The sequence below is a fragment of the Microtus oregoni genome, unplaced genomic scaffold, assembly GCF_018167655.1.
Source record: "Microtus oregoni isolate MIOR12 unplaced genomic scaffold, Mior012 000010F_ref0000083, whole genome shotgun sequence".
Lineage (NCBI taxonomy): Eukaryota > Metazoa > Chordata > Mammalia > Rodentia > Cricetidae > Microtus > Microtus oregoni.
Window position 1 is genome coordinate 22,085,851 of NW_024543069.1, and position 27,966 is coordinate 22,113,816.

Below are 27,966 nucleotides of genomic sequence, written 5' to 3' on the forward strand. Positions count from 1 at the left end.
TATAGTTCATTTCATAAGCCACCTTATACTCCCACCCACTAGGGAAACTTCTTAGATGCAAGAGGTACAGCTCCTTCTGGAGACATCCACCTTCACTCTGCTACTGCTAACTTCCTCCATGATTCCTTACTGAATTCTGAACTCCTGAACAAAAATAAGAATATGGAAAATGCGTGGGGGCCGGAAAATGTGAGCCTACTTCTATGTTGACCAAAGGTCAGAGAGTTGGAACTTACCTCTAATTCCTTCAAGGTTATTGTGTTTCTACCTCAAACAAAGTTCCCACCTAGGCACGGCTCAGAGAGTTCTGCTCTCTCAAGGTAATTGTCAACAGGTGTGGCTCATAGCCAGACCTTGTTCTTCAGGAATAGAGTAGGTATGTTCCTACCTCAAACAAAAGTCTAAGGACCCAGGGTCCAGTTCCTTTATGGAGATAACTTTGGATTCCACCCAGGGAGTGATTTGCCTACAGAATGTTTTGGTCTAGGGTGTGAGAGTGAGTTGTTTGATTCTAGCAACAGAATGTTTAACTGTGGACGCAACCCATGACCTTCAATTGGTAGGATCATTTCCTTGTATCATGTTAATGTAGTTTTTGCCTTTCTCCCTCTTGGGGTCAGAGGTATTTAAAGCAATTTGAAATTAAACATGGGCAAATTTCAGTACTCACTGGAAATTCCTTTACGATACTATCTTATATGAGTCTCCATTTATTATTTTCATTGGCGTCTTTGTATTTTTTACTATATTTCTAGATCTACTCTACCCTGGCGAGAGGTATTTTTGTTGAGGCTGGTCCTTGATGAAACACTGGCCAGAGGTCTCAGTTCTCGCTCTCTTTCACCTGAGACTTCCCCAGCCTTTGCCCGCTGGTGGCACTTTCTTGTTTACATTACTGTCCATCCTGCTTTCCCAGCAACACTAGCCTCTCCTTGGCTTTCTACAGTGCAGCCAGAAGTGAAAATGGGAGTGGGGTCATCAGCCCTTTCTCCTGCTTAAAACCCATTGACGACTTCTGCTTGCATGAGGGACAAGCACTAGATCTACCTGGTTGGCCCATTCTCTCTCTACGCTTCCCAGAAGTCAGTGCTGAAGTAGCCTTGCTTCCTTCTGCCCCTGAAGCTCTCACAGCTGTTCCCCAAATGTTCTCTCCCCTCTTCTTTTCCTAAATATTTTGCCATGCATCCTAATTTCAGTTCAAGGCTCAGCTCTTCTTAGAATGACCTCCTTACCTCTATTAAACACCGTTGTAGATTCTCTCAGAATGTCCCATCTTATTATTTATGCTCATTATAGTTGCAACTTTATTTGTGAGATTATCTCATAACTTTTTGGTTATGAGACAGGGTTTTTTGTTTGTTTGTTTTTTGGGACAGGGTTTCTCTGTGTAACAGCCTTGGCTGCCATGGAACTCACTTTGTAGAGACTAGGGCCTGCCTCTGTCTCCCAAGTGCTGGAATTAAAGGCATTACTACCACTTTCCGGCTTGTCGCAAAACTTTTAACCTACCTCTCTGCTATAAAATGCAGGAGACTGGGATAATTTCTTGACTCTTGCTTAGTTACCTTCCCAAAGTGAGTCACAAAGCTGGCAGAGATTATGATAGCTTTATCCTACATTTCTGTGATAGCTTTATCCCACGTTTCTGTGTAAGAGAAATATCCATAAGGAGTTTCTTAGGTCAACTCTATCTGATTGTAGGTCATAAGATCTCCTATTCCAGAAAGGAGGCTGAATATCTAGGAGGGAGTGCTGCATGCAGAGGCCAGGAGGAATCTGAACGAGCAGGCCTTGATGGAGTCCTGCATGCCACAGTGTGTTACTATCTTCTCAGTAACTGCTCCTACCCTATGCTTCACAACTGTCCGGGTGTCACTGATGCTAAGTCTCACAGTTTTGGATCCTCAGTATGAAGGCTCCCATGTCACATGAAACCATGGCCAAATAAAATTGTTATGTTCTCTCTTATACCTAAATTAGATAGAAAAGGGGAAGTGATGTGAGATGTCCTTCTGTATGCTTTAAATATGTGTGCTTTTATTGGTTGACGAATAAAGCTGCTTTTGCCTATGGCACGGCAGAATATAGTTAGGTGGGAAATCCAAGCAGAGATACAGGTAAAGAAGGGCAAAGTCGAAGAGATATCAGTGGGTCCCCTGGAACAGCAAGATGTCATAGAGAAAAGGTACTCCACGAAGCCACATGGGGATACTCAGAGTATTAGAAATGGGTTAATTTAAATGTAAGAGCTATCCAGTAATAAGCCTGAGCCATTAGACAAACAATTTTAATTAATATTAAGCCTCTGAGTGATTATTTTATTAGCAACTACAGGACTAGGAGGGACACAGAAAAGATTCAGGCTGCATACCATTCATAAGCAGATGGGTTCGGACTATCTAAGAAAAGGTAGCTGAACATGAGCCTGGGAGTCAGTTGATAAACAGCTTTCCTCCATGGTTTCTGCCCTAGTTCTTTCCTTTCTCTGGTTGCATTAGGTCATGGTGTGTATCTCAACAACAGAAAACAAACTATGACACCCCTGGACCCCACAGGTGTGCACAGATACACACACACACACACACACACACACACACACACGCACGCACACTTTCTTTTAGTCATACATAGCATAGTGCCAAACTACCCAGCTAATAGCACTGACTGCTGAGGATCACTTTAGCCTCCTTTGTGGCTCCCGAAGGCTTCCCTTCCCTTCCCTCTGCCCTTATCACTGCTGCTTCTTTGAGGACCTCTGTTAGAGTTTGGAGCTGACTTGTCCCCCATTAACTCATAGTTTAGACATCTGGTCCCCATCTGGTGGCATCGTTTGGGAGCCTGTGGAAACCTGAAGGAGGTGGGATCCAGCTGCTAGCAGGAGGCCTTTAGGGCTGGGCCTTTGAAGGTTGTGCCTGCCCCCAGTTCCAGCATCTCTGTTTTCTGGTCCTCAGTGATGTGAGACACCTCCACCATAAGCTTCTGCTGTCACGAACTTCGCCACTCCTTCCTTCCTCATCAAGAGGAACTGAATCCTTTTAGAATCATGAACTTAAATAAACCTTGCCTCCCTTGGATTTTTTTTTTTTTTGGTCAGATATTTTTGTGAGAGCCACATGAAGATGTGTGAGCTACCTTTTGATGCTGGAATAAAACGCAGTGTTTGGAAGTGACTCAGGGAGGCAAAAGTGTACTTCTGGGTGACAGTCTACAGTGGTGGGTGGGCATGACAGCAAGTGACCAGAGCAGGATGGGAGAGGTCACATTTTTAACTACAAACATAAGCAGAGGAGTGGAGTGAGACCATAAACCATCACTGACCCCAGTGATGTACTTCCTTCAGCAGGCATATAACTCCTAAAGGTTCTGTAATATCCCTAAACAGTAATGCCAAGGAGGGACCAGATGTTCATATCTTTGAATCTTTGGGGGACATTCCTCCTTCAAAGCTCCAAAGCAGTAACTATCCCAACCTCACTGTCTCTAAAGTCATGCTTACCCCTTCTGAAACTATCTTTTCGCTCTATCAGCAGAGAGATCTTAAAAAACACCTCCTGCCTTTGAACTTTTGACACCTCTTCATTATTAACTTTGATAATCAGGGTCCCTGTGATATTCTCACCGTCAGTATCCCTGCCACAGCAGACTGTGGACTTGATGCCCTTCGCATAGACTCTTGTGACAGTGTGTAACTCTGCGCATGCCTTCAGGTTCTGTCTGAGCCTTGATGATACATCTTCTCTCTTGTATCCTTGTTAGTCACCTGGGATCTCAGCTTGGAGTCCTTAGATTGTGTTCACTGGCCACAGTCTGATGTCTATGCAGAGATCTCTGCTCAGGTGTCTAACCCGCAGGAAGACGATGTTGGACCAAATTCATTGTTGCTTTATGAACCCAAGGAGCATGTTGAAAGCCTTTGTTTATACCTGTGACCTGCAAAAGACTGGAAGAAAGTGCACTCACTCCTGCCCCGGAGATGTGGAATTTCAAAAGCTTGCCTTGAGTGTGCATCTGTGGGACAAAACAAGTCCCTGCTTATACTCCACATATGGTCGTCTCCTTCCTGGGCCCCACGGATGTTCTCTGCCTTGCAGATCCAGGATGTAGCAAGACAAGGCCCCTAGCTCTCTAGAGATGGGGGAAGGGTGCACTTCCCAGTAGAGATTCTTCTGTCAGCCAAATCAACAGGAAGAAAGAAAGTCAATACCAGGGCAACTGGCTGACTGCTAAAGTGGGCCTCACATGGAAGGGAGATAATGGTCTGGGGATCCCACATGTAAACATTTTTAAGATGCCAATAGCCAGCAGACAGCCCTTCACATCAGATATCTGTGAAGAGCATGGGCATATGGAAGAAGGCTGGGAGACAGGGAGGTTCCCCCCCCTCAGAACCACCCCCCAGCTTCTTCAGAAGAAACAAAAAGAAAGGAGCCCAGTTTTCCTTCCCAGGGCCAGCCCCTGCCCTCCTGATTTACAGCAGGACTTTGTGAGACTGAGTGTTCAAATCTAAAGTTACTGCAGCTGCCTCTGCACTGGTGTGGACAATGGAAGGGGGTAACTAGAGCACTGGGGGCTAGCTCTGGCTGGGAGTCCATCCCAGGTTACTACAGTCTGTTCGGAGGGCACAGCAGGCTAGAACAGTAATGCCCGCAGCAACACGGCCCTAACAGCAGCAGGCTGTCAACACTGTGGGATGCTGGGCCAGGCAGTTGAACATCACAGCCTTCAGCACACATGTGCATATGCACACACAGCTATGCAATCTACACAGATATCGACAAGTTAAGTGATTTTTTTTTTAGGCAGTCGATGCACCTTTAGGGCAGTGCAGGGGCAACCCAGATGAGAGGAAGAGGGTCCAGGGAGGGAATACAACCTGGCAGTAGGTATCCTGACTTGATTCCATGATACTCTGTACCCTGTCTCACCTGGAAAATTCTATCCTGTACAGAAAGTCATGCTGACAGATTGAGGACAAAGTCAGGAGTCATCACTTGAGCTCCAGGGCACCCACTGCCTACTGGATTCTAGTTCAGGGGGGGAAAAAAAACTATAGGCAGCTGACAACGAAGTTCCTAAACCTGTCATACAGTCCTGGTACTTGCTTGCTGAGGCTTGGAGGTCTGGCTCTTCCCTGCTCACCCAAATGCATTTCTAGGCATTCAGGAAACTGGGAATACAAGCAATAGTTGCTTCCCCATCCTTGGTCTTATTTATCAGATGTTTTCTGTGCAAATCCATTGAGAAGGAAAGGCGTGGTCATCAGTCGGCTCTGTGTGGCAGCATGCTTAAGCTACATCTACATGCTAGTGACATCTGTGCGCAAACGCACGCCTAGGTGTGGGCGTTCCAGGAGCACCCCCGAAAATCCCTGGCGAAAGAAGGTCTTTGAACAGGGGCTATATCCATGTGTTACCACGAGGCCTTCCTCTCAAGCGGGGAATCTTCAGGTTTCCGTTTCCAGGCACGGATGCGAACGGCTGCCTTCCTCTATAAAGTGAATAGGTGGAAACAAAAGCAGCTTTTATGAAGCAGAATCAGCTTGCTCAGGGAGACAGAAGCTGACTCGAGGACATTATTAAAAGACACGGGAGCATCCACACGGCGAGGGAGGAAATTGAAAATGTCTGGGTTCGGTGGGGCCTTGATTTAGTTGTTGAAAATGAAAGGGTGTGCGGAATGACGAGCCCACGCTGACAGGCGCACTGCTTAATCAGAAGAATCTAGCAAATTAATAGGTAATTCTGGTGGAAAAACGAAACCTCTCTTGGGTGGAACATTAATTATCACCCTGCTATCAAGGAAAGGTGACAATGTGGACGTGTCTAGGAAGAAGGTAGGAGAGAGTGGTTTTCAGGGTCAGCGAATCTCCTCCTCGCCTCCCTCCCTCCATCTTTCTCTTCTTCTCCCTCCTTTCTTTTCTCTTCCTCCACTTCTCTCCTTTCTCTTCCTTCTCCATTTTTTTTCCTCCAGAGCAAAGAGAAACAACCTAGGAGAGGATATTTTCCCCACAGGATGAGAGCCATGAGCTGTGCAAGCAGGGCATTCCTGGTTGTGCTGGGATTACATGTGGCTGGTTCTTTTGTTTGCCCGGGAAGCTGCCTCTGCTAATCGCTGAGAGAGAGATTTATATTTCAGTTCAAGACTGGTGTTGAGACCAGGCTGTGTCAGCTCTAAGTTACTCTGTGTTGTATAAAACCATGTTTTCTTTTCCCAGGCTATTCTTTGCCTTGGGAAACTACATTTTACAAGCACTCCCTCCCCCATTCTGAAGGCGGAGGCTGACTGGAGCCTCTGGGTGGACCTGGAGACTGTACCATCTGCCAGCGCCATCCATCCGGCACACACCAATACGTGACTCATTGGTGGGACTGGAAAGGGAGCTGCCCTGTAAATTTACTAAGAGCGAATTGAGATTATGGAAGCACAGAGGCTCATTGAGATTATCTAGGGAAAGCAAGCCCATGCACCTGTTTGTGCCGAGACATGACCCATTTCCTGCTCCTGCTCCAGACTCAGGCCAGCCTTTTCTGGGTTCTCCAGCATCTGCTTCAAACCTGGTACCAGCAGCTTCCAACAATGGGTCCAGTTCATTAGCATCTATGCAGATCTTTCCTCAACTTTCAGAACTTCTTGAATTCAGTTGCAGCTGCTTTAACTTGTATTCATATACATACCTCTCTCTCTCTCTCTCTCTCTCTCTCTCTCTCTCTCTCTCTGTGTGTGTGTGTGTGTGTGTGTGTGTTATGAGTGTTAGTTAATGTTAGTTAATATTAGCAATTAAGATGGGACTAAAAGAACCCATATTTACTTTGGTCAGACTGCCTAGTCAGTTGGGTTTTACTGCAGACTGCTGGCATTAAACATACTAAACCTTATATGAATGTATTGTTATGCAATAAATTCTGACGTAGTGGGAAGATACAGGCATGTTTGCCTATATTTCTGGCATAGCATATGCCAGACAGCTGGGCTGGCTTCCTTAAGAGCTTTCCTGCTCCATCTCCTCCTTGGCCAGTGCTGGGATGGGGCTGTTTGGTTTTCATGCAGTCTTACAGCTGTGAGTTAGGCTGGTCCCGTCCTTTCCTAAAACCATAGTGGTAGTTTGATGAGGCCCAGCTCTGGGGCTGACCGCTGCCTCTCTGGGGGTAAGCTGAGCCTCCATCTCCTTGCCGGGGTCTTTCATGCTTTCTGACTATCGGTGCACTCTTCTCACGGCTAGCAATGCCTTCTTCCCACTTCCAGTCTTTAGACTCTGGTTCGGGGCTCTGCTGGGGCTTGAGGACAGACTCCCAAGTTTCACTGTGTGAGCCCTAATCCTTATTAGAGGCCTTGTGGGAGTTGAAGGAGGTGGGGTCTTTTAAAGGTAATTCAAATTGCGTACAGTCATTAGAGTAAAACCTTCATGATTGAATCCAGGTGCTTTACAAGCCGAGCGTCCAGAGAGCATGTGCACATGCTCTTCCAGGTTCTGACCCCGTTGCCCCTCCCTTCACATCACCTATGCGCCGTATTCACGAGAGAGTATCCCTAAATGTGGCTCCTTGCCGTAGTTTCTCCAGAGCTGTCAATCAAGATCATCTTCCTTTCTTTGTAACTCAGACACTGATATCTGGTGACCAGAAACAGACCAACAGCAAGCTCCCCTCCCTGAAGCCGTCTGTGATTGCCTCACAACAATTAAATTGGTCTTGGAAAGGAATTCCCCAGGGCCCTGTTTGTGCTTTTGCTATAATATCTGAGATCGCACCGGATGGCTGCTTTCTTTGAACCTGGAAAGGTGGTAGTGGATGGTACATTTAGTTGCCCCAGGGATGACCACGTGATAGGGACTTAACTGGAAGTAAGGGTACATGACTCACACTGGATGGGAATGTGGGGTCCCAAGCCAAACTTCTGCTTGGTGTTTGCTGGGAATGGGTCCTTAGAGGGGATCTGGGAAGTCCAGGAAGAAGAAACGTGGCTTACGATGGGGGTGCACCGATAAAGCCATTTCTGGCATCTTATTACATACTGTTCACTTGTCAAAGTATTACTGGGCACAATACTCTTGAATGAAGAATGTGGATGGGACCAAGAACTTTAAATCCACACACCCACCCAGAGCATCCCTTGGGACTGGTTTGGAAGAGTACATTGAGGATACTTCCTTTCAACTACCCATGTGACACACCCAAAGCTAAGACAGTGGCAACCTTGATCTCTTTCGCAGTTAATGTCACCAGCTTTAGCTTCCTTCCCCATCTCTCTTCTTTCCCTGCTTATAAGAATATATACCGGAGTGTGTGGATCTCAGATCTAGTTACATGGGACTGACGGTTGGATTGCCTGCAGCCTGCACCGTCTACACATGCTGGGAGCCAGTGACCAGTTGGTAGGGATGCTGTGCCCCTGACAGGTTGGTATTTGGCCATCTGTGAGTGATAAATCAGCTCCCCAAGACCAAAGAGTAGACAATTTCTTGTTAGAATGAAGGTCTTATGAGGAGGAGCGGTGGAGTTTCTTTCCATCTAAACTATGTATCACTTACAGTAGGTCTTGGTTAAGTTTATTGCATCGATGGGCACATTACAGTATTAATGTAGGATAAGAAGTTAGAATCTTATGCTAATTGCAGATGGCAGAGAGAACTCTGGGATGCTTTCTACCTCAGAGCCCAGGAGCCGAGCCAAGAGCACCATGGGGTGTGTGTACCATTACAAGGGCAGATGGCAGAGACACCTTTTCAAGAATCAAAGTTGCTGTAAAACACTCAAGGCCTTGCTAGGTGTAGACAGGTCATCTGAATGCTGAACCAAGAATCCCAAGAAATGGCAAGTGTGTTTTCTTGTGTTCCGAATCTTCTGACCCAAAGCAAAAAATAAAACAGGCCATGCTTTTGTTTTCGTTCTTCTTTTTTCCCTAAGCCTAAACGAAGTGTCACCCATAGCTCTGGCACTCACTCAAGAGTTCTTGAATGAATGATCTCAAGGGCAGGCAAGCTGCCTTGGACATCTGTCACAGTGCTGATGGCCAGCATGAATCTGGCTGCTCCAGCTGGCTGGGTGTGGCCCCGCGTCTTGTCTGAGGGGCCCCTCTTGCAGGAGACTGGACCAGGCTCAGGCTACCTCTTCAGACAGAGGAAAGCCTGCGAAAATTCCACGCTGCTGCTATTCCTGTTTCTCATCACCCATTTCCCACTGTTTCCATAACTGCTTGCTCTCTGTGGAACACGTTCCTCCTTTCCAGACCCCCAGTCCACGTGGCCAGTAGTCAGGGAAGGTTATTCCTTCCCAATTACCCTAGTATCTTCAACACCAGAGTTGTGACCAAGACTTTCCTCCTATGTTTCGAATGACAGATTTTTGGCAAGGCCACCAGTCTCCTTAAACCAGATAATGGTTCTTAGGAAGGCAGAGGAGTCAAAAAAAAAAAAAAAAAAAAAAAAAAGCCTAATGACTTCTCTACTGAGAGCCAAGGGGAAGACAGGTGCTTCAACAGCCATGGATGGCAGGGAAGGTGACTGCTAATTTTACAAGAGCTTGGAGATATTCATAAAATATCATAAAAGTGATTTTCATAAAAATACATTTATAAAAGTCATACCAGGGGACCTGGAGTCACTTTTGCTGGCTGACTTTTTCAATCTGGCCCTGAAACCACAATAAGAAAGAACTTTCTCCCATCATCCAGCTCTGTCATGTTTCCTAAGGCCCAGATTGCACACAGACTACTTAATGGGACGGGGCAACAAAATGGCAGCTAATTCCAGGTTAGCTATTAAAATACCAGTCTCCTCTGGTGAGCTTGCGCATGGAGATTGAAGGATAAAACGAGGCTGGACAGTATTTGCTTTCTCTGTGTTTGTCCGGGTCCCTGGCCCAGCCAAGAAGGTAATATATGAAAAGGGACATTTTTGGAATAGTTGTTTTTGAATTATGCTCATGAAATACATACCGGGCTGCGGCGGACATGTGGGAAAGCTACATTCTGACTGCATGACTAATTTTTAAAGCCTTGGACAGAGAATACCCTGCCCCCCCACCCCCACCCTGCACACAGCTGGCTTATTCCTCCCTGGACTGGATATGTCAATTCTGAATGGAACAGAAATGAAATTTTAGTCCATGATGGCAACACAAACCAAAGAGCTGGCCCAGCAGCGAAGAGCATTGTGTACACCAAGAGATATTACTTTATTAGTTTAAGAACATGTTTTACATAAAAACAGGCAACATCAAAAGAGCTCATTTGGAAAATGAACATAATATATCACAGATGATTTCATTCCACATTCACCTACAATTTATGAGCTTAAACTGAAGGACTGGGGGGGAATTGGGTCTCATTCCACCTTTAACCATGGGTACAAATCGTTTGAAAGTTATTTCATTGGGATTCCCAAACCAGACACTAACCTACGCCATCGGATCCATGCAGCAAGTGACGAAATCAGAATCGCAAAGGAAATGCTGAATTCTTTTTTTTCTCCAAATCGAAACCTTTCAGGGAACTTGTTAAATGTGCCAAGTCCCCAGCCCACTTCTTCAGTATGCAGAAGCAAAATACTATTTAATTTCACGCACAACTAATCCTTTAATAATTTTCTTTCAGTCAGAATGAAAAAGGCTAATATTAATTTCCTAATAGTTTTTTTTTTTAAGTTGTCAAGGATGTGACTCTAACCTTGGACCAGTTTCAATCTCTTTTTATTTATTCATCGAACACACCAAGGATTTAGTGTTCAGGGCAAGTGAGAAGTTGCCCCCCAAAACCAGTCAAGGTCTCTTCCTGACTACAGCTGATTGACTTGAAACGAACTTGTTAGGATGTTTAACACCACTTAAAATCCTACTCTTAATACCAACAGTTCTGAAGGCTTAAGCACTAATTACTTTAAATTAATAAAGTATGTCACAGTTAAAAATATACAACTTTACATTGAAGTAAAATTAAGGGTCTCAGTTTAATTGACCAAAAAAAAAAATATTGAGGAAATGTGCAGGTACAGTTGAGAGAGAAAGCCTTTTCTTGACGGGAATCAGGGAATCCGGATCCCTCATTTGTCTCCATGGGCAAACCGCATGACCACAACACCTGCCAGTTAGATGCTCATTTCCCGAAAAATGACCACAGAGGCCTCCTGTTAGAGCCAGCAACAATAGCAAACAAACCAAAAGGCCTCAGCAGAGACATGCTAAACCTCTACCTTAGATTTCCTGTTTCCCACTGGTTTATGACCCTTAATGCTACTGGCTGGTGGGCTGCATATTTGAGATGATTAAAAAAGAAGAGAGAGCCCAGAGCCCCTCCCCCATCTGTATGTAATTACATACGAGCCAAAGCTTCCATCTGACATCCCGGGGTCCCAGTTCTTAACTGTTCCATGTGTAAAAGCTCCGTAGAGCTCAATTGGGAAGTACTTCTGCAGCCACCAAATGTTTCATATGTCCTCAAGTTTCCCTGATTTATTTGCCCTTAAACACGAGAGTAGGAAGTGGTATTTTATGCTGGCTTCGAATGTGAGTTGACAAAAGTGTTAATTGTGGGGGCACTTTCACTGTTAGCTGCTACTCTCCCCACAGACAAGGGTGGCTTCGTGAAATCTGATGACTAAATTCGGAAATCCAGATTTCCAAAGAAGCGTGTGGCTAACCCTCCACGCAGCATTCAAACCAAAGCTCTGTTGGGTCAGAGAGGTATTTTGGTTTTTGTTTTTGTTTTTCCAAATTACCAATGGAAGTGGCAGGCAGCTCATGAAAAAAGTGGACCTTTGAGCTGATCAACTTCAAGTTCTTTAAAAAAAAAATCTTTTGACAAATAAAAGGAAAAACAAAGAAAGGAAAGACTTAAAAAAAAGAAAAATCAAGCAGTAATTTTAAAAGACTTACAAATAATAGAAAATATCTTATAATATATGCTAAGTGATCAGTTTTTTAAAAAGCATGTCCAATAAGTAATTATGTTACAACTACCATCTTGGGTCTTGGGGCGCCCTGAAACTCTGGAATCACAATGAGGGCAACGTACCAGATGTTGAGTTTTTCTCCAGAGTCAGGAAGAAGTTGAGAGGCCTGAGATGTGCCCCCCACTCTTTAGGACAGGCCCTGAATAGCAGACTTGAGCCTCAGGCACATTTTTATGGTCAAATTAAAAACCTTGCAGAATAGGAGTTTATCTTGGAAATGCTGACAGGGCTTTACCCAGAGAAGGGCCAGCGGCAACACAATAATGTGAAGAAAGCTCTCCCTCAGCACAACTGCACTTCGGCACAGGGGATAGAGTTGTCTAACGGATGCCTTTGGCCAGCAAACAACCGTGATTTAACACACTCGCATCCTGGTAATTCGGGAGCCTTGTGACCCTCTGAGCCTTTCTTTCTTTCTTTCTTTCTTTCTTTCTTTCTTTTTTTTTCCAACTGAAATATGCCTCAGAGGGCAAAGGATTGCAATTTTAGCCCTTCATTCACCGATCTACTGTGCTCTTTCAACAGTATCTGACAGACCTGTTAACCATCAGTCATAAGAGAGCTAAGCAGGTTGTAGGAAATCTCAGTGAAGGCAAGACACAAAGTGTATTCTGTTGCTCCCCACTCCCTCCTCCGCTCATGTTAATATGTATACACCACGTGTGCGTCAGATGAAGGGATGGCCGGAACATTTCCAGGGACCGAGGGTCTTAACTTTTCCTTCTAATGGTTCAGAACAAATCACACGTTTATTGATCATGATGAAGAAAGCGGCTTCTGCTACAATGCGGAGGGGTAAATGTATTCATTAATATGAGAGGGTCTCATCCACAGAATTGACTTACAGGAAGCAAGGAGAGAAGGGTTGTTCAACTACTCTGTTCTCAAATGGAAAGATTCCTTTAAATACCACAGGGCTGGTCCAGTTAGTAAAGGAAGGGCAATTCCCATCACCAGACTACCACCATAAGAGTCATATTCAATGCTCAAAAATATGTAAACACTTGTGATGGTTAAGTGGATAATTACAGAGATACACAGTCATCGTGGCACATAGCTGTTCTATGATACACAAAATGAAAAATAGGGTTGATTTTGTTATGGAAATTCAAAGAACACCACCACTTAATCATTTCAAACTGGAACTATTCCGAGAATGTTGAGGGGGGGAGAATGTAGTGTTGGCTAAAGCCAAAGCAATCTGGGCGCACAGAGTCATTCACGTGTGTCTGTCTGTTCGCCCTCTGAGCTACACTTCTGATGTCTAAGATCTTGGTAGCTGAATGCTGGAAAGATAACTGAATTACTGCAGTCCATCCGCCTGCTCTATCTTTCTACTTGACAGGTCAGATCCCACTGTTTATTCAGCGTAGATCACCGAAACTCTAGAGGGGTGCGCTGCCATCTTCCTTCCGAATGGGCTCAGAAGTCTTCTGAGCTGCCCTTCTGCAGCATATGAGGAAACCTCTTGAGTTCCTCGAAATGATGATAGACAAAAGCCAGAGCCCTCACTATGGACCTGTAGCACTGGATGCTATGGCCCTATGTTAATGACCAGGGGGAAAGCAGGAATTTAGAGAGGGTAGCAATCTGTTATTGGCCATAGGGTATTTTGTAGTCTCATACATGGAGTTGAGGCTCAGCTATGCCATTGCTTGCTAATCTTAGAATAAGAGTGCTTTGCCTTTCTGTTCCAGAGAAGGTAGTGATTTCTGATCAGTTCTATGCCCTTCACCAATATGAACTCTGTCTACAAACTAGCACCCTTCCTGGTGGTCTGTGTTCTGTCTACTCCCAACATGCAATTTAAATAATATGCTGATTTATACGATTTTGTACTTTTACGTGCTATCATTTCTGGGCTCTCAAAAAAAAAAACTAAGTAGATGTTGATTTAAATGTGGAAGACCAGCAAATGTGGGATTCTGTCATGTAAAAGTCCATACATGCATAGAACATAAAGACTGTGTATGAATACAGTAGTTGAAGATCAGCGTGGAGTTCGAAGATAAAGACCTGACAATAAAAAGGTTGTTCGTAACTTTCAAGACACTAAAACACATTCAAATTAAGAATGAGAAAGTAAAGACCGCTTGTAGCCATTCTGAAGTCTATCACTGTGCTTTCCTGGGTTAAAGCTGAGAAAACACTAGAGCAACATTTGCGTTGGGTCCGGCCTCGCAGGCACCCCTGAATCCTTTTGGATCAAGGACACAAAAACCAGGAAACAACAAGCCCATATTCTGAGATGCAATCAGCTCCCAAAGAAACTCAGGTCTAGGGAGACAGACTGGGTAGCAGGGGTGGAAAACGCATCCCAATCAGGCCCTGGCCCGAAACCACGAAAGCAACACATCTCTCCTGGATGACTGGAGACCAAGCTACAGTAAGGAAAATCGTGAGTGGGAGAGGCAGTTTCAGCCTCCAGTGTCTTCTGGGAGACTTTCAGGTGCCTAGAGCTACTCATAGGACCGGCTTATTTCTCTGAAACCCATCCTTAGACCCTTTTGGATTGTGTTCCCACTGAACTTTCTTTCTCATCTGCCACTTTGCAAAGCACTGCCTCTTGCTCCCTCGCGCCCCAGATCTTTCGAGTTCTGTGTTGGTTTCACACTGGTGGCTACGGTCCCGTGTAAAAGCAGCTGAGAAGAAGGAAACACGGGACCTTGCGTCCTCTCGCTGGTTGGAATGCCAGCCCTGTAGAGCACCTGGTAATTTATTGCTCTTTTCTCCAGTAGTTCTAGATCTTTCCTGATTCTGAGCAGACAGACCCCAACTCACCGAGCACAAGCCAAGGCTAGGTGGTTCCCCGAGGGTCTGCCTGGCACTAGCAGCAGCTAATGGGGAAGCAGCATGTCAGGGGCGTCATCTGCACATCTTTGTATGGAGACAGGGAGACACCGTCCATCGCTTGGGTGAGGCGGCCACAAACCTGATTCCCTCCCATCAAAGCAGAGAACTCGCTGCAGCTAACCAGCTTACTACTTAGGAAAGGGAGTCCCTTCTTTGTAAAACGGTGAGGAATGAGGGGTGCATCTACGGACGTTATAAAACCTGCCGTGCTCCAAATCCACAGAGAAGGGATCCACGATGGATCATCCTCCCTGCTCTTCTTGTGTGTGGATATTTTAGGGTCCTAACGGCGCCCTTTGGTCGGCAACAAAACCCAGAAATGTGTGTGAATATACCCAAGGTTCTGGAAAATTACCCAGCAAGGATTCTAAAGAAAATTCTGTGCACTCGGAGGGCTGACAGGTGCTGTTACCTATTGCAGATCCTAGCTCGACTGATGAAAACATTCATTGCTTCTATATTTAAAAAAAAAAATTCAAATTAGCCTTAACCCTTGAAGGACCCCTATTAGCAGCAAATTACCATCGTCACAAACACCACATGCCTTCTCATTCAGTAAAGGGAGCTTGCTACAAAGGTACCCAAAACATACTTTCTGTTCCGCCGTTCACACATTGAGTGCTAGATAGATCAGATGAACCTGTTTTACAGAAGTTTGGGGGAGGGGGAAATCTCAGAGTCTTAAAAGGGTTAAGCTAGGGCTTGGAGTAAAAGGGTCTTATTAAAAGGGTGAATTAGGGGAGCGAACAGTCTCAGAGGAGCTGGGAGAGTAGTCTTCTGATTCCGAGTTGAGTTCTGGTGGAGCTGGCTGTGCCTTGTATCTGCTCCTCACATCCTGGTTGCGTCTTCGTCGGAAAACCTGCCTCTCCTTATCAAGAGCGGTGGTCTAGCAGGGGCATAAAATGAGAAAGAGGACAATTAGGCCAGGGGACATGGCAGGAGAGACGCTAGATATTTTGCAGTTGGAAAGTATGCTGGTCAAGCCAACCTGCCCATCATAGCTCACCTATGTCAACAGTCACCATTCTTGGGGAGGCAGTCAAGGGACCTGGTCATGAAAGTCGCAACTCATCCAGTGCTACCAGCTTCCTATCCATCACCCAGTGCCTTCTGGAACCATCCCCACATTAAACAGGGGCTTCAGTCCCTTGTGTATGACAGGTAAGGAAGCCTCTTGGGTCATACTGACCAACAGGCAGCTTAGGGCACAGGGAAAATAAGGCTAAAGGGTGCTGAAGTCCTCATGCTGTGTTAGCGATTTTCACTCTAAACAATCTTATTGTCTCTTGATGAGGGGATATCTCTAAACCTTGGGAGGGGAGGAGTGAATTTTAAGGAAGCCAATGCCTCAACGGGAACATGGCTTGGAATGAAATTAAACCTCATGACTGCACCCTATGGATTTCACTTAACAAAGTCCATTTTCATAAAAGTGAAGGTGTTTTTGTTATTTTTTTTCTTTTTTTTTTTTTTTTGTCTTCTTTGAGTATTCCAACCTCTTGTCTCTATGCCTGATTTTACCAAGGAACCCTCAGACGACCTCTGGGATGTGCTCCCTGGCTGTGACCCCAGAAGTTATTACAATGTTAGGATGGGGACACAGTGTGACTTCATCTCACATTTAATGGGTGTGGAGACGGACTGGCCCATGCTAGCAAAACCTTAAGAGAAAGCAGAAGAGCAGGCCCAAAGCCGGAAGAAAAATACTGAACAAGAGTTCACAGTGGAAGGCAAAGGCGCCTTGTCTGAAAGTCCCTCTTTACAGGGCTGTAGTCTGAAGGCAGCTCTGTGAGTGAGGTCACTTTCTTTCCCTCTGCGAGGATATCTGCCGCCATGATCCCCTCCCCCCCACTGGAAATTTTACTGTTGGTTTCTTCAAAGAGCTGAGATAAATTTATAGCCAGCCTGGTTCTGAGAACCAAGTGAAAAGTAAGCCCCTCATACAATTGCAGAATAGCATTAGAACAATCTTAGATCTAAAAGAAAGCAATCAAAGTTCCAAAATGAAGTAATAAAGAGCGAAATAGAGACAGCGTGTAGAACCGAGGCAGTAAATGGCTCACTTAGGCTGGCCGTTCCCACTTTAAAAGCGATCCACATGCCGAGGAATAGCATTAGGAGCCAACGAGGGCGATAAAGTTTAATAATTCACTTCTCGCTTCACAGAACAGTTAAAACCCGACCCAATGGCCGCTGTCGAAATGTCTGCCTTTATTCTGCCCCTCGCTGAATTTTTAAAGGACCTTGTACGTGTAGTTTTGGGTCTCATACCCACCGACTTCATGACAACTTCAGCCTCACCAACCTAAATTCCTAACTTTATTTAAAACACTGTAAAGTCACAACACATGGTATTTTGCTTTTCAAAGCAAACGGAGAAAGCTCTGTTTGTGTGGAGTTGGGTGTGTGTAGAAAACAGATGTCTATTTAGTCTGTCTGACACAAAAAGCATTCTGTAGCTAATCCAAGGGTAATATAAACTCGTCTCCTGGTCATAAAAAATATAGTTGTGTTTCTACCTTTCTGCGAATGAGAAACTCGCTGGCCCTGGACAGAATGCTGATGGGGGAAACACGGGCGGTCAAACAGGGAGGGACACACCGGGAGTGCACTGCCCTGTGTGGCCCATTCATTCGGCTCGGTCATTATTCCCTGCAAGGAGCAGACATGACCTCTTCTCACTCAGGACAGAATCGCTGCAGATAAAACTGGACGCCTGAAAGCTTTGAAGCCGCCAGGGTCTGCAGAGGTGCGAGGCGCCTTCTTTTTGCCTTTGTAACTTGATGCAAGATAAGGCTTTAAAATGAAGCCAGGGAAGCAAAAGCATGTCCCAGCCACAGTTGACTGAGAGGACTTCCCCTCCCCCGACTCAGTGCATTTGCCTAGCTAGCACCTCTCCTCAGGAAGCAACCCAGTAGCGGACTGAACTGAGATGGATTTGAACTGTGATTCTCCCTGTTGACTTCTCAGGGGGCCTTCAAACATCTAGGTCTTGATGTCCCTTGGACGTCTATGATTAGCTGTATGTCCCCTGAAATGGGACGCTGCCCCCGAAAAACAGAATGCAGTTGGCACAGAAGCTGGTGGTGCTCGTGCCCAGCCTGGGCTCACAGGGTTCCTCAGTTTAACCTTCCTTGCTTCAGACTCTCTTGGGATGGTCATGTCGTCTTCCTTCCTTGTTCATCTGCCTAGAGTAGCCTTTCACTGCTCTAAGTACTCAATGCCACGTGTCCCGCCTATCTCCTTAATTAGTGGGGTCTAAATAATCACCTAACTGATAAACCTGTTCGCTTACAAGCTCCCAAATTTCACGGCACTTCCTAGAAAGGTGATTGGTGATTGTCTGTTCTGGAGGAAGGGTCAGATGATAGTTTCTACTGAATTTCTAGAGGCTTCAGAGTGGAAGAGGCTCTCCAGAGAGCATGTCTGCCCAGTGTTCTGTCTTTATAAAACTGAGGTTGAGGCTCAATATGTGGAAGGATTAGCCCATGAACTACACTAAGAATATAACTCTCGCCTCTTGTGCAAGGCCCAAGCAAGCATTTACTCTGTAATCTATTGTAACAGGCTAAAACAGAGTTTCCATGTGTGCGCCGCTAACTCCAGCTCTGTATTCATATCAAGTAGCAGGGGAAGACCCTAGCTGCAGATAGTATCCAAGATCAGATGCTGAAGGGACCCCCATGCTGATGGTCAGAAAAAATCTTGGGGAACATTAAGTCAGCATCCACCCAGTCCAACCCACTCTGAATCTGGGGGACTGTGACTTCCTAAGCCTCGTGCTCACCACAGAAATGAGTATTTCCTGCCCATCTGGGTCACTGTAATATTTATCAATGGCTGCAAACAAAGGATACATAGAGATTTTTTTTTCCCATAAGCCTCTGTGCCCTGAGACCCAGTAATTCTGTTTCTAGCTCTGGGGACTGTGGTTCGTTTTAGGAGGTTTGTCCATCCCCATTCCCACACTGATGTGGTATGTAGTGCGTGTACTATGTGTCCTGCATAGATCATGACTGTTTTCTTACCCATCTTAGAGACGATATAAAGGGCCATGATCAAATCTTAGATGCCTTCTCTGAATTCTCCTCAGTTCCCAGCACACAATAGATACATTATGAACCTTGTGGCTATTGAATTATGAGGAGTTCCAACAGAGGTCACCTACTTCCCTCTGGGGTACCCAATCTCCAGTACATCCTGTAAGTAGCTGACAGGTCAGTTTTCCCAAGGTCCAGTCTATTGACAATTCCTCATAAAGTCTAAATCCTTGACTCAGCCTTGCCAATGCACTGACAGGAAAATTTTCCGGTGTCAAGTTCCTGTTAGTATTCAGAACTGATTCATAGCATCAGTAGGCCCATTTTGTTCCTTTAGCAGACAGTGGCTCTGCTAGAGCATTGTCCCTTTGCTCTGCTTACCTTACTCAATCCTGCCTTAGTTTCTTTTCGGGCACCTTGCCACCCCCATACTGACTTCAGTGAAGGTGACCCTACCATAGCTATGAGAGGGGAAGTGGTGGGCTTGCCTCTGGAAACAAGCCTAAGCTAACAGGTTCAGGATAGACACCCTGAAACTCTCTCTGGAAATCTACCTTCACGATGAGTACCAGTTTTCCAGATGACAGCTTCTCAAATATTGGAGTCAGAGACAACTCAGCGAGACGAGTGTGAAGGACAGAAGGGAACTGGCTTTGAATGAGTGTTCTATCTACCTACCACCCAGGACAGAGCCCACCCACAGACCTATCTGGTTAGATACAATAATAAGTGCTGTTTGGGCGCCAACCAGTCTGGTATGGGCTTTCTTCCTGGAATACCACATAAACACTCCACTAGCAAAGTGTCTCAGCTCTACATCCTGGCTCAAGCTGCGTCTCACCTGACATGACTTCATCTCCTCTGCTAGTCCAATACGTGTATTCTCCAACACCCAATCACAAGCCACCGACTGCAGCGTATTACTGCCTGAACTTCTCTGGCAAGAACCTTCTTGAACAATCCCTTTGCCTTTAACTGCACACTGACTTCTTACCTCCGTTTCAGAGTAGATTTCTCAAAATTCATGTAAATTCCTCTATGCTACAACCAGAAACTTCCGGAACACTGATCTGATTGTGGCACACTGACTGGGCATGTATCACACATTTCTTATGCAATCCAGAATTATTTTAGGTGATTATGCACTTTCTGAAAAATATTATAAAGTAAAACCCCCTAGCAGCTCTATGAAATCATAAAGCAAGAAATTAATTCAATACTTTAAAATATCTAAATCAAAATCTAAAGTTTCAAACATCAGCAAAATTCTTCCTATATCATAGAAAATCAATTTTTTTCCTGTTTTTCATGCATTGGCCCCTTGCAGTTTCTACTCAGAGTTAGGGCTGTGCCATTCGTGATTTCTTTAGAATTTTAATGAATGCCCTTGAAATTAGCAGAGCTCTCAAACATGCCCAGTTTACTCTTTACAACTGGATTCTGTAGGCCCCCTTTTGCATTTCAAAACTGACAAATTCAGCAAGAAAACAGAACTACTTGTAGTGATGTATTCTCAAGAGAGATTGTCACGCAAATGTAACAAACTGGAAGCCCTCCCGGAAGCATCTGAAGCATGATTTGTCCTCTGAAGTGCTGTGTCGCACATGTAGATGCCAGGCCATTTCTGCATGGTTGAGAGGCAGCGTTACTTACTTGTTTATTTATTTTATATTTTTTTATCAATCATGCAAGAGTCTCCGTGTCTCTTCTTGGCTGCCTATCTTTGCAAAGTGAGTGTGGTCTTAAGGAACAGGCCGGATGTCCCATTAACATACAAGACTTCCTGACAGATTTATTCTGTTCAGGGTTTGTGGTTTTGTTGGAACCAGCGTGAATAGACTTGCTATCGAAATCCCACGAGTCTCCTTAGGGAACCTCCATTTCATTAAGAGCCCCTCGGAGCATCTCAAGACTGGAGTATCACATTTTGGTGTTAATGACCACAGGCTAGACGTAGGCAAGGACACTTAGGGCTCCAGTGTGGATCGTCATAACCAAATAGGAGTTACTTCAAAGGCACGTGGGGCCCTGGTGCCCACGCTGTGTGCTGGGGAGCTTGGTTGAAGGACATATCATCGGGAAATGAAATGATATAAACGAACTGAAAAAGGCCCATCCTACACAGAGGAAACACCCGCAAATACCCACCTAGAAGTGGTAGCTTTTGACTCTGACAAAAGCCCTGGCTGCCCCTGTACAGCCGGTGACGGATGGCTGCAATATGCCAGTAACCGCAGCAACTCCGGTAACGGCACACAGCATAGTTGGAAATCTAAAAGGAACTAATATCTATCACTGAAATAAAGGACACCTCTTGTCTAAAGAGGAGAATGATTTGGCCAGTGAATTATCCCACTGAAGATGAGTAAGCCTGTGTTCCTCATTCTACTCGGGTATTGTAAATTCGGTTTCTGACATTAAATTTGAAAATGTGCGCAAGTGAACCTGAACTTTGTCTATCTGGCTGGTCCCTGTGCAGTGTTAGAGGGGGAGATACTGCAATAGCAGGGAAGGCTGGGCAGAACTCAGGAATAAGAATTGTAGTTGAGCATTGTCTTTGTTGCTAGGAGGCATCCCATATCTCTGTAAACATCCTTCTTGTCTGGCAACTTTAGCTTAATCCTCTTGGAAGCAGCAGTAGGTAGAAGTTGGGAAAATTAGCTTTTGTCCTAGCTTAGCTAATGATGTAACCTTGGCCATGCTTCCTTCCTAGACTGTCTTCTAGGTTCCTGTGCCTGCACTGAAGGTGTGGGTGGGGTGGGGTGTGGGGGGGTGTCTTCCAATGCCTGATCCTCAGGAAAACATTCACCTATGAAATTCCACCAGAATGCTTAATATCCTCATCAATCTACTGTAATGGGCTGTGTTTTCTCTTAGCAAATAATAGACCTCACAGTCTATGGATCAAAAATATTTCTCCTGTGCAATACAGGCAGGATTCGCAAGGGATGTACTTCATTTCTGTGGTGTGGCGATGTTTTCTGTCATGGCAGTAATTATTGGATTTAAGAAACTACATTTTTCAAAGGCGCCAGTGTTGACGACTTTCCCTCTTTGGCTTTTCCTAATTTATTGCCAGCCATCACAACGAGTCTTCATTTCATTAATAAAAGAACATTATTGTGCATTTTGCCTTCTAGCCCATCCATTATTCATACTACCTAGGAGGCTGGGGCATTAATCTCAGGAAACCGCTCCTTGCTAACCCTCACTCTGTAGGGACTAAGTTATAATTTGCTGGCCATTAAAATTAAACTAACAAATCGATCCGGGTATCCCTCCTCGTTTTATTGTGTTTATCGTCATGGTTATTACTGTTCTGTTTTGTTTGGCTGGGGTATCCTTGGAGAGCCTTGCCAGGAACTGCTAAATACCTGGAGACAATGGCATAGATCTTCCCTAGAGTAAAAGTCACCATTAAAATGGCCAAAGGAGGCTTAGAAACCAAACAACCTTGTGTGTGGCTTCTTCAAGGTGACTCTCTGAAGCATTATTTCCCATTTTCCTGGGAAGGCCAGCTGGTTTCTGTGTCAGCTAACTTGATCGGACACAGGACTTTGAGACTAGGTTTAAAAGAATCTCAACTAGCCTGGTCCTACCTAATCTTCACAGCCTCTCATCCCAGGGTTTCAATGGTGGCCTTCGCAGGGCATTGAGCATGGGCTTCCAGAAGCTTGAATTTACTTTCCTCATCTGCTCTGCAGCCTCTGGTTCCCTTATAGAGGAGAAACTGAGCTTCCATGTGTCTGATCCTCACCATGCTAGCAAGCTAAGGAGCTACCACAGACGGGGTTTGTCCTAAGCAAATCTGTAAAATTTAAAAACAAGCTAAGTCTCACAGTATGTCGGGGCTAGCTGGTTTTATTGTAAATACATTTCTAGCTTAGCCAAAAGGTTTGCACATACTCCTGCATTGTTAAAAATGAAAAATCTCTAGAGTATCTTCGATGCGGTGGTCTGGTTACCTCAACTCTACCTTTTCAAAAACTCATCCAACCCAAAAATTCCTTCTTTGGAGTTCAACTATTCGTTCATTAATTTAGCAAAGATACTATTTTAAATGGGTCCCAGCCCTAGTCTCATGAAATTTTCTTTTTTTAATAGATGGTACTTTTAATCTAGAATGACCCTTCACCCTTAAATACAGGGTTAGGAGACTTTTTGCAACGGGCCAGATAGATAAGCGTTTCGGGTTTCAGGTCCTTTGGGTCTCTAATAGAACTTTTCAAGTCTGGGCACAAGCAACCACAGACATGTCAATGAATGGATGCAGCTGTGTTCTAATAGAACCCCCCTCTTTTTTTTTTTTTTTAAAGAAAATCAAACAGAAAGAAGGCTAGATTCTCCATTTGCTGTAGCATGCTACCCCTGTCTCAGAGGACGGCTTTTAAACTCACGCTTCACGATAACTCAGCTCTGCACACCTGAGTGAAGACAGCTGTTGCAAACGCCTGTTAAAACTCAGGTGCTTGCCGGAAGAATGTTGGAAAAATTTAGGATTCCACCTCAACAAACATCAGTTTTCACAGGAGACCGGCTCTGCTAGGCAGTGGCTTTCTCTCAGAAGTCAGGGAACCACAAGGCAAGCCTTCCTGATTTTTTTACGGGGGCTGGGACAGGTGAGGGTACAAGAAAAATTGATTCCAAACCTTAGGCTTTGTGTTGCCAAAGCTCTCTTCTCTCAGTGGCTGCCAGGTTTTAACCAAAGTTCAAGTCATCCTGGTCTTTAACGTGGTGTGTGCTTATCATGTATTTGAGAATCCTTTGACTCCGGCTTGTCAACATGTGTATTCTTTTTTAGATAGGCTGTGTGCTGCTCCCTGGGAGAGAGGTTCCCCTGCCTTCCCACTTTTTCATGCCTGATTTCTGAGTCTCTTCCGGGAGTGTGACTAAGGCCCACTTGCAAAACGTGGCCGAAATGTGTATGCAGAAAAGACTGGAGATGCTTACTTGTAATCAAAAAGCGATGTAAAAATAGATAGCAAGCAGTACGTTAGTAGATACAGAATTATCCAGGACCCCCCGGGGGGGGGAAGAGAGAGGACTTAGGTGTGCCCCACCTTCCTCTCCTTCCTAGTAACAAGTCGAATTTACAGAAAGATTTATATGTTGTTGTAATGCTCTCAGAAGAGGCCTCTGAAAACAAATCCAATGAACAAAATCAAAACAGCCATCTGTTTGGCTTGGTGAGGCGTGACCCAGGTGGCTCACTAGTGCTGGATTTTTTTTTTTTACTCGTTTTGAGACAAGGCTTCCCTGTGTAGTACTGGCTGCTGGCTGGTCTGGAGTTTGCTACCTAGGCCAGGCTGGCCCTAAACGTAAAGGGATTTACTTGCCTCCGCCTCCCAAGTGTGGGATCAAAGGCGTGTAACACCATGTCTAGCTATTCCTGCCCTTCTTGTCTCAGCAATAGACACAGAGTGCTCTCACTTGGTTCGAATTTGGCCTGAGACCTCAGGGGTTACCAAGGAACAACTACAGGGCCCAATGCTCACTGTTTTCTGGAAGCTTCTCTGTTACCAAAGCGTGACTGACTTTGAAGTTTGTCTATGACTCGTTGGTTGCTTTAACCTCACCCCTCTGTTACGGAAGAAGCTGGTGGTTGTTACAGAGGCTTCTGCTCTTCCCCACTAGGCTCTGGAACTCAGCACCGCAAGGTCAATATGGCAGGCCACCAAGCAGGCCTCCTTGGCCATGGCAGGCAGAGCTCTGTCTGCTGGGCTCACAGTATGTTGAGAATCCTATCTGGCTTAAACCAGGGACACCTCTTTCAAACCTGCACCCAGCAAGACTCATTTAACAGAACCCCATCCCTTTCCACAGCTGAGCAGGCCAGGGTTGGATAGCCTCCCAAAGCCGGAGCCCGGCCGTGGCAATGCCTCATTACTCAGTGCTGCAGGAGGGGGGGGGGGGGCTGATACCAATATGCATATTTCAGTCACCTCACGCCTGGAAACTCAATCACCCCTTTGTCCTAGCTCATCTCCCCATTCCAGCTATTTCAGTACCGGCGTCCTCTTTGGACGTTTGCTTTATATAACCCAGTTACTTCATTTTGGCCACTACCATGGTCTGCACACTTCAGGTGCAGAATTCTGTTCTGTGTACTTGTGAAAGGCAAAAATGGAGCGACTTGGTCCCCTATGGGAGGAAAGGGAAGAGCAGAATATGACTTGCAGCCAGGAGAAGCAATGCTTCCGGGGCTCACCGGAAGTGGAATTCCGGAGTGTGGACTAGCCTAGTGAGCTTGGGCTTTGGGAAGTAAGGCCTCCTAGATACATGGGCCAGGCAGTCAGAGAATGCAGTTCCCTGGCTGTAGGTAGAGAGCGGAGTTGCCGAGAGTCAGGGTGTGAGAGAGAAGGAAAATGGACCCCCATCATGTCTCCACATCACTAAGATGTCAATTAAGAGGATCCCACCGATCTGGGGCACCTTATGGAGATGGTTTTACCAGCTGACACCCTCGCGTGAGCTACTTTGTAAATCCAAGCGGGACTCCGGAGTGCTTTGCCACCAGCGCTTATAAACACAACAACCGGGAGCCGCCGGGTCGTTTGCCGGCAATGATTGTTTATGTTGAAAAGTTGGCCCGCCACCCTGGGTAGATGAATGCTCCCACTTCCACCGAGATAAAATGGAAGCATTTGCGATCAGCAAGGGGAGCACGTTCATTCTGGGTCTAAATGGCATTATAAAACTTCCTAATTAAGCGTAGATAGCAATGAGACTTCAGTGTCAAGTCTCCAGTTTAGCTTTACATACTGTGTGAGCTGTTTAGTGCCGCGGTTAACTATAAACATTGCTGTTACTGCCCCCAGCTGGAAAACAGAGCAGTTTATGTGCGGAAGAAAAAAGAGATTATCTCCCATCTGCTCCTGCCCATTATTCAGGGATGTGTCATTCTGTCTGCCGAGGGGAGCCGTTCGCTAGCTTGTAGTTAGTCTTTTTAATACTGGGTCATACGTATTAATTGTTATGTTTGCTTGACACACTGCGCCTACCCTTAATTCGATGGGAGTTTTGTAATTCCTCAAGATTTCTCCTTCTTTTTCTGAAATTAGGTGGATTTTAGGATGCCAGTTTTTCTTTTTTTCTTTTTTTAAACACAAACAAGTATAGATATAATTAGACACACTCAATGCCTGTTTTCCACTGTCTATCAATTCTATGTCCGGCTGATATGCCTCAGGACAGGAGACATAGGATAAGAAAGGCTGCAGCATGGTACGATTCAATTTACATAGACTATGAAAGGGGCAAGACTAATTAGCACAGGTAGACTTTTCAGTTAGTCTTTACCCCTGGGACAAAGGCATCCTCTGGGAAGGGCCGGGAAGGGTGCTGGGGATCTTCTGTGCCTAATACAGAAGTTGTTTCAGGAGCCTGCGCAGTGTGTGGAACATACTGGTAAGACTAGCTTTTGTGAAACGGTGTACCCGCCTATATTATCTTCAGTGTTAAAAAGTCGAAAGCTGGGTCTGTGTGCAGGCAAATCGTAATGAACTCCCCTCCCCCAAAGCTAATTTACTTAGGTAAATGAAGCACTGACTGTGGGACCCTTCCCTTAGGCCTTCTTTGGAAAAATTGCGTAGAAGTCTTACTGTGGCTGAGGGTTGTTCTATGGTAAGCAGATCTAGAAGTGATCATGACCTTACTGCATTTTTGACTATTTGTCTGAGTGTGCCCTATTCTGGTTTTCTAAGCCCTTTGTTCTGTGACCCTAATTATAAAAAAATAATTAGGAGCAATAATCATAGGGCAAATTTATGCATATTATCTATAAAGTGTATATGTATCTATTCACAGATGAGTATAAACTTATTTTGGTAAAACTTGGCAGTCTGAGCCAAGAGACAATGTCAGGCAGACACTGCTGCTGCCAGCAGGCTCCATTATTTGAGGAGAATAAATGCCAAATTTGGGAGCTTTTCTCGGCAAGTGCTACACCAGGGAGCTTTTACCTGGAAATCATTTTGGAGACATTAAGGTGAAGAGAAGTTCGCTAGAACTTCTCAGAGTTCATTTCTCAAACCACCAAAAGTCATCTTGCTTGTGGATAACTCTAGAGCAATACACACACAATGCCCCTTGCAGGAGGTGCCAGGGCCATTGGCTGGAATGGGGAACGATGGGATAGAATTCATAAGCTGGTTAAACACATCAATACTTCCCATAGACCCCCTTGCTCAAGCAGATAAGCCAACTAAAGAATCTGACAATCACAAAATATCAGAAGTAAATTCATGCAGTAGCTAGTACATAGAGGGGATTTTGGGGAGAGAGGGAGGAAGAAAACGGTCAAACAAAAACAGAACGAAAAGGTGGAGAATTTGAAAACACAAGCTTACCAACACACACAATGCATTCTGTAGCCCGCTGGACTTGGAGGCATTTCTACTGCTAAGGTGTAAATGCATTGTTCCGTCCTCTAAGGTTAAGGTTGGGCTGGATGACTTTAAAATGACAGTATATGCTTATATAGAGCACACACACCAAGGTGCTTCTGTTGTTCCGTTTATCACAGGACAGAGGAGCTCTGGAAACATCACTGCTGCAATCAGCAACATCAGGCAAATGCTTTGGCGTCAGCATGGGATATACTGTCCTTTTAACCGTACGGGGGTGGGGGAGGTGGGGGGAAGATCAATACTGAGCATGTGCGATGGAAAGAAAGCTGGCAAATGTCAGTGTGAATAATGGGTGAAAAAAAGGAATGAGGGGGCGTGGCATCTCAATCAAGATTCAAATGAAACCAATAAAGCAGCATATGGACTGGGGAACAAATCAAAAACATGTTTATCCACTGAAGGAACTGGTAAAATGGAGACTGCCAGCACGTTGCCATGGAAACACTGACTGTTGCGCTGCACCATCTCATACCTTATCCAATACATTCCTGGTTGCTGGTAGTAGTCCAAAGACCCTGATCTCTTGATGGTAAACCCGTGGTCCAGCTGAGCAGAGAGAAATGGGGCAACTCAGTGGATCAACATTGTGCTCAAGAATTAAGACTCCAGTCCAAGCTCTTCATCAACTACATACGTACGCACACACAGGGATGAGGCCTCTCCTGCGGAGCAGCTAGCTAACAATGCGATCTGCACATTGAAAATAAAATAAAAACAGAAC

The 27,966-nt window shown here is 45.2% G+C and overlaps 1 protein-coding gene across 8 annotated transcripts in view; it reads right to left on the minus strand.

Moving 5' to 3' along the window:
- Window positions 1–10,153: 10,153 nt before the first annotated feature.
- Window positions 10,154–27,966, minus strand: part of Dclk1 (doublecortin like kinase 1) — a 293,883-nt gene continuing 276,070 nt past the window's right edge. For 4 of the 8 annotated variants that reach the window (XM_041659043.1, XM_041659045.1, XM_041659047.1 and 1 more), the window contains 2 exons: window positions 27,718–27,791; window positions 10,154–15,683 (listed from right to left, as the gene is read on the minus strand). In XM_041659043.1, the coding sequence (XP_041514977.1) occupies window positions 15,626–15,683; window positions 27,718–27,791 (132 nt within the window). In that variant the 3' untranslated portion in view covers window positions 10,154–15,625. The remainder of the gene's footprint in view (window positions 15,684–27,717; window positions 27,792–27,966) is intronic. The other 4 variants (XM_041659042.1, XM_041659044.1, XM_041659046.1 and 1 more) reach the window with 1 other exon arrangement.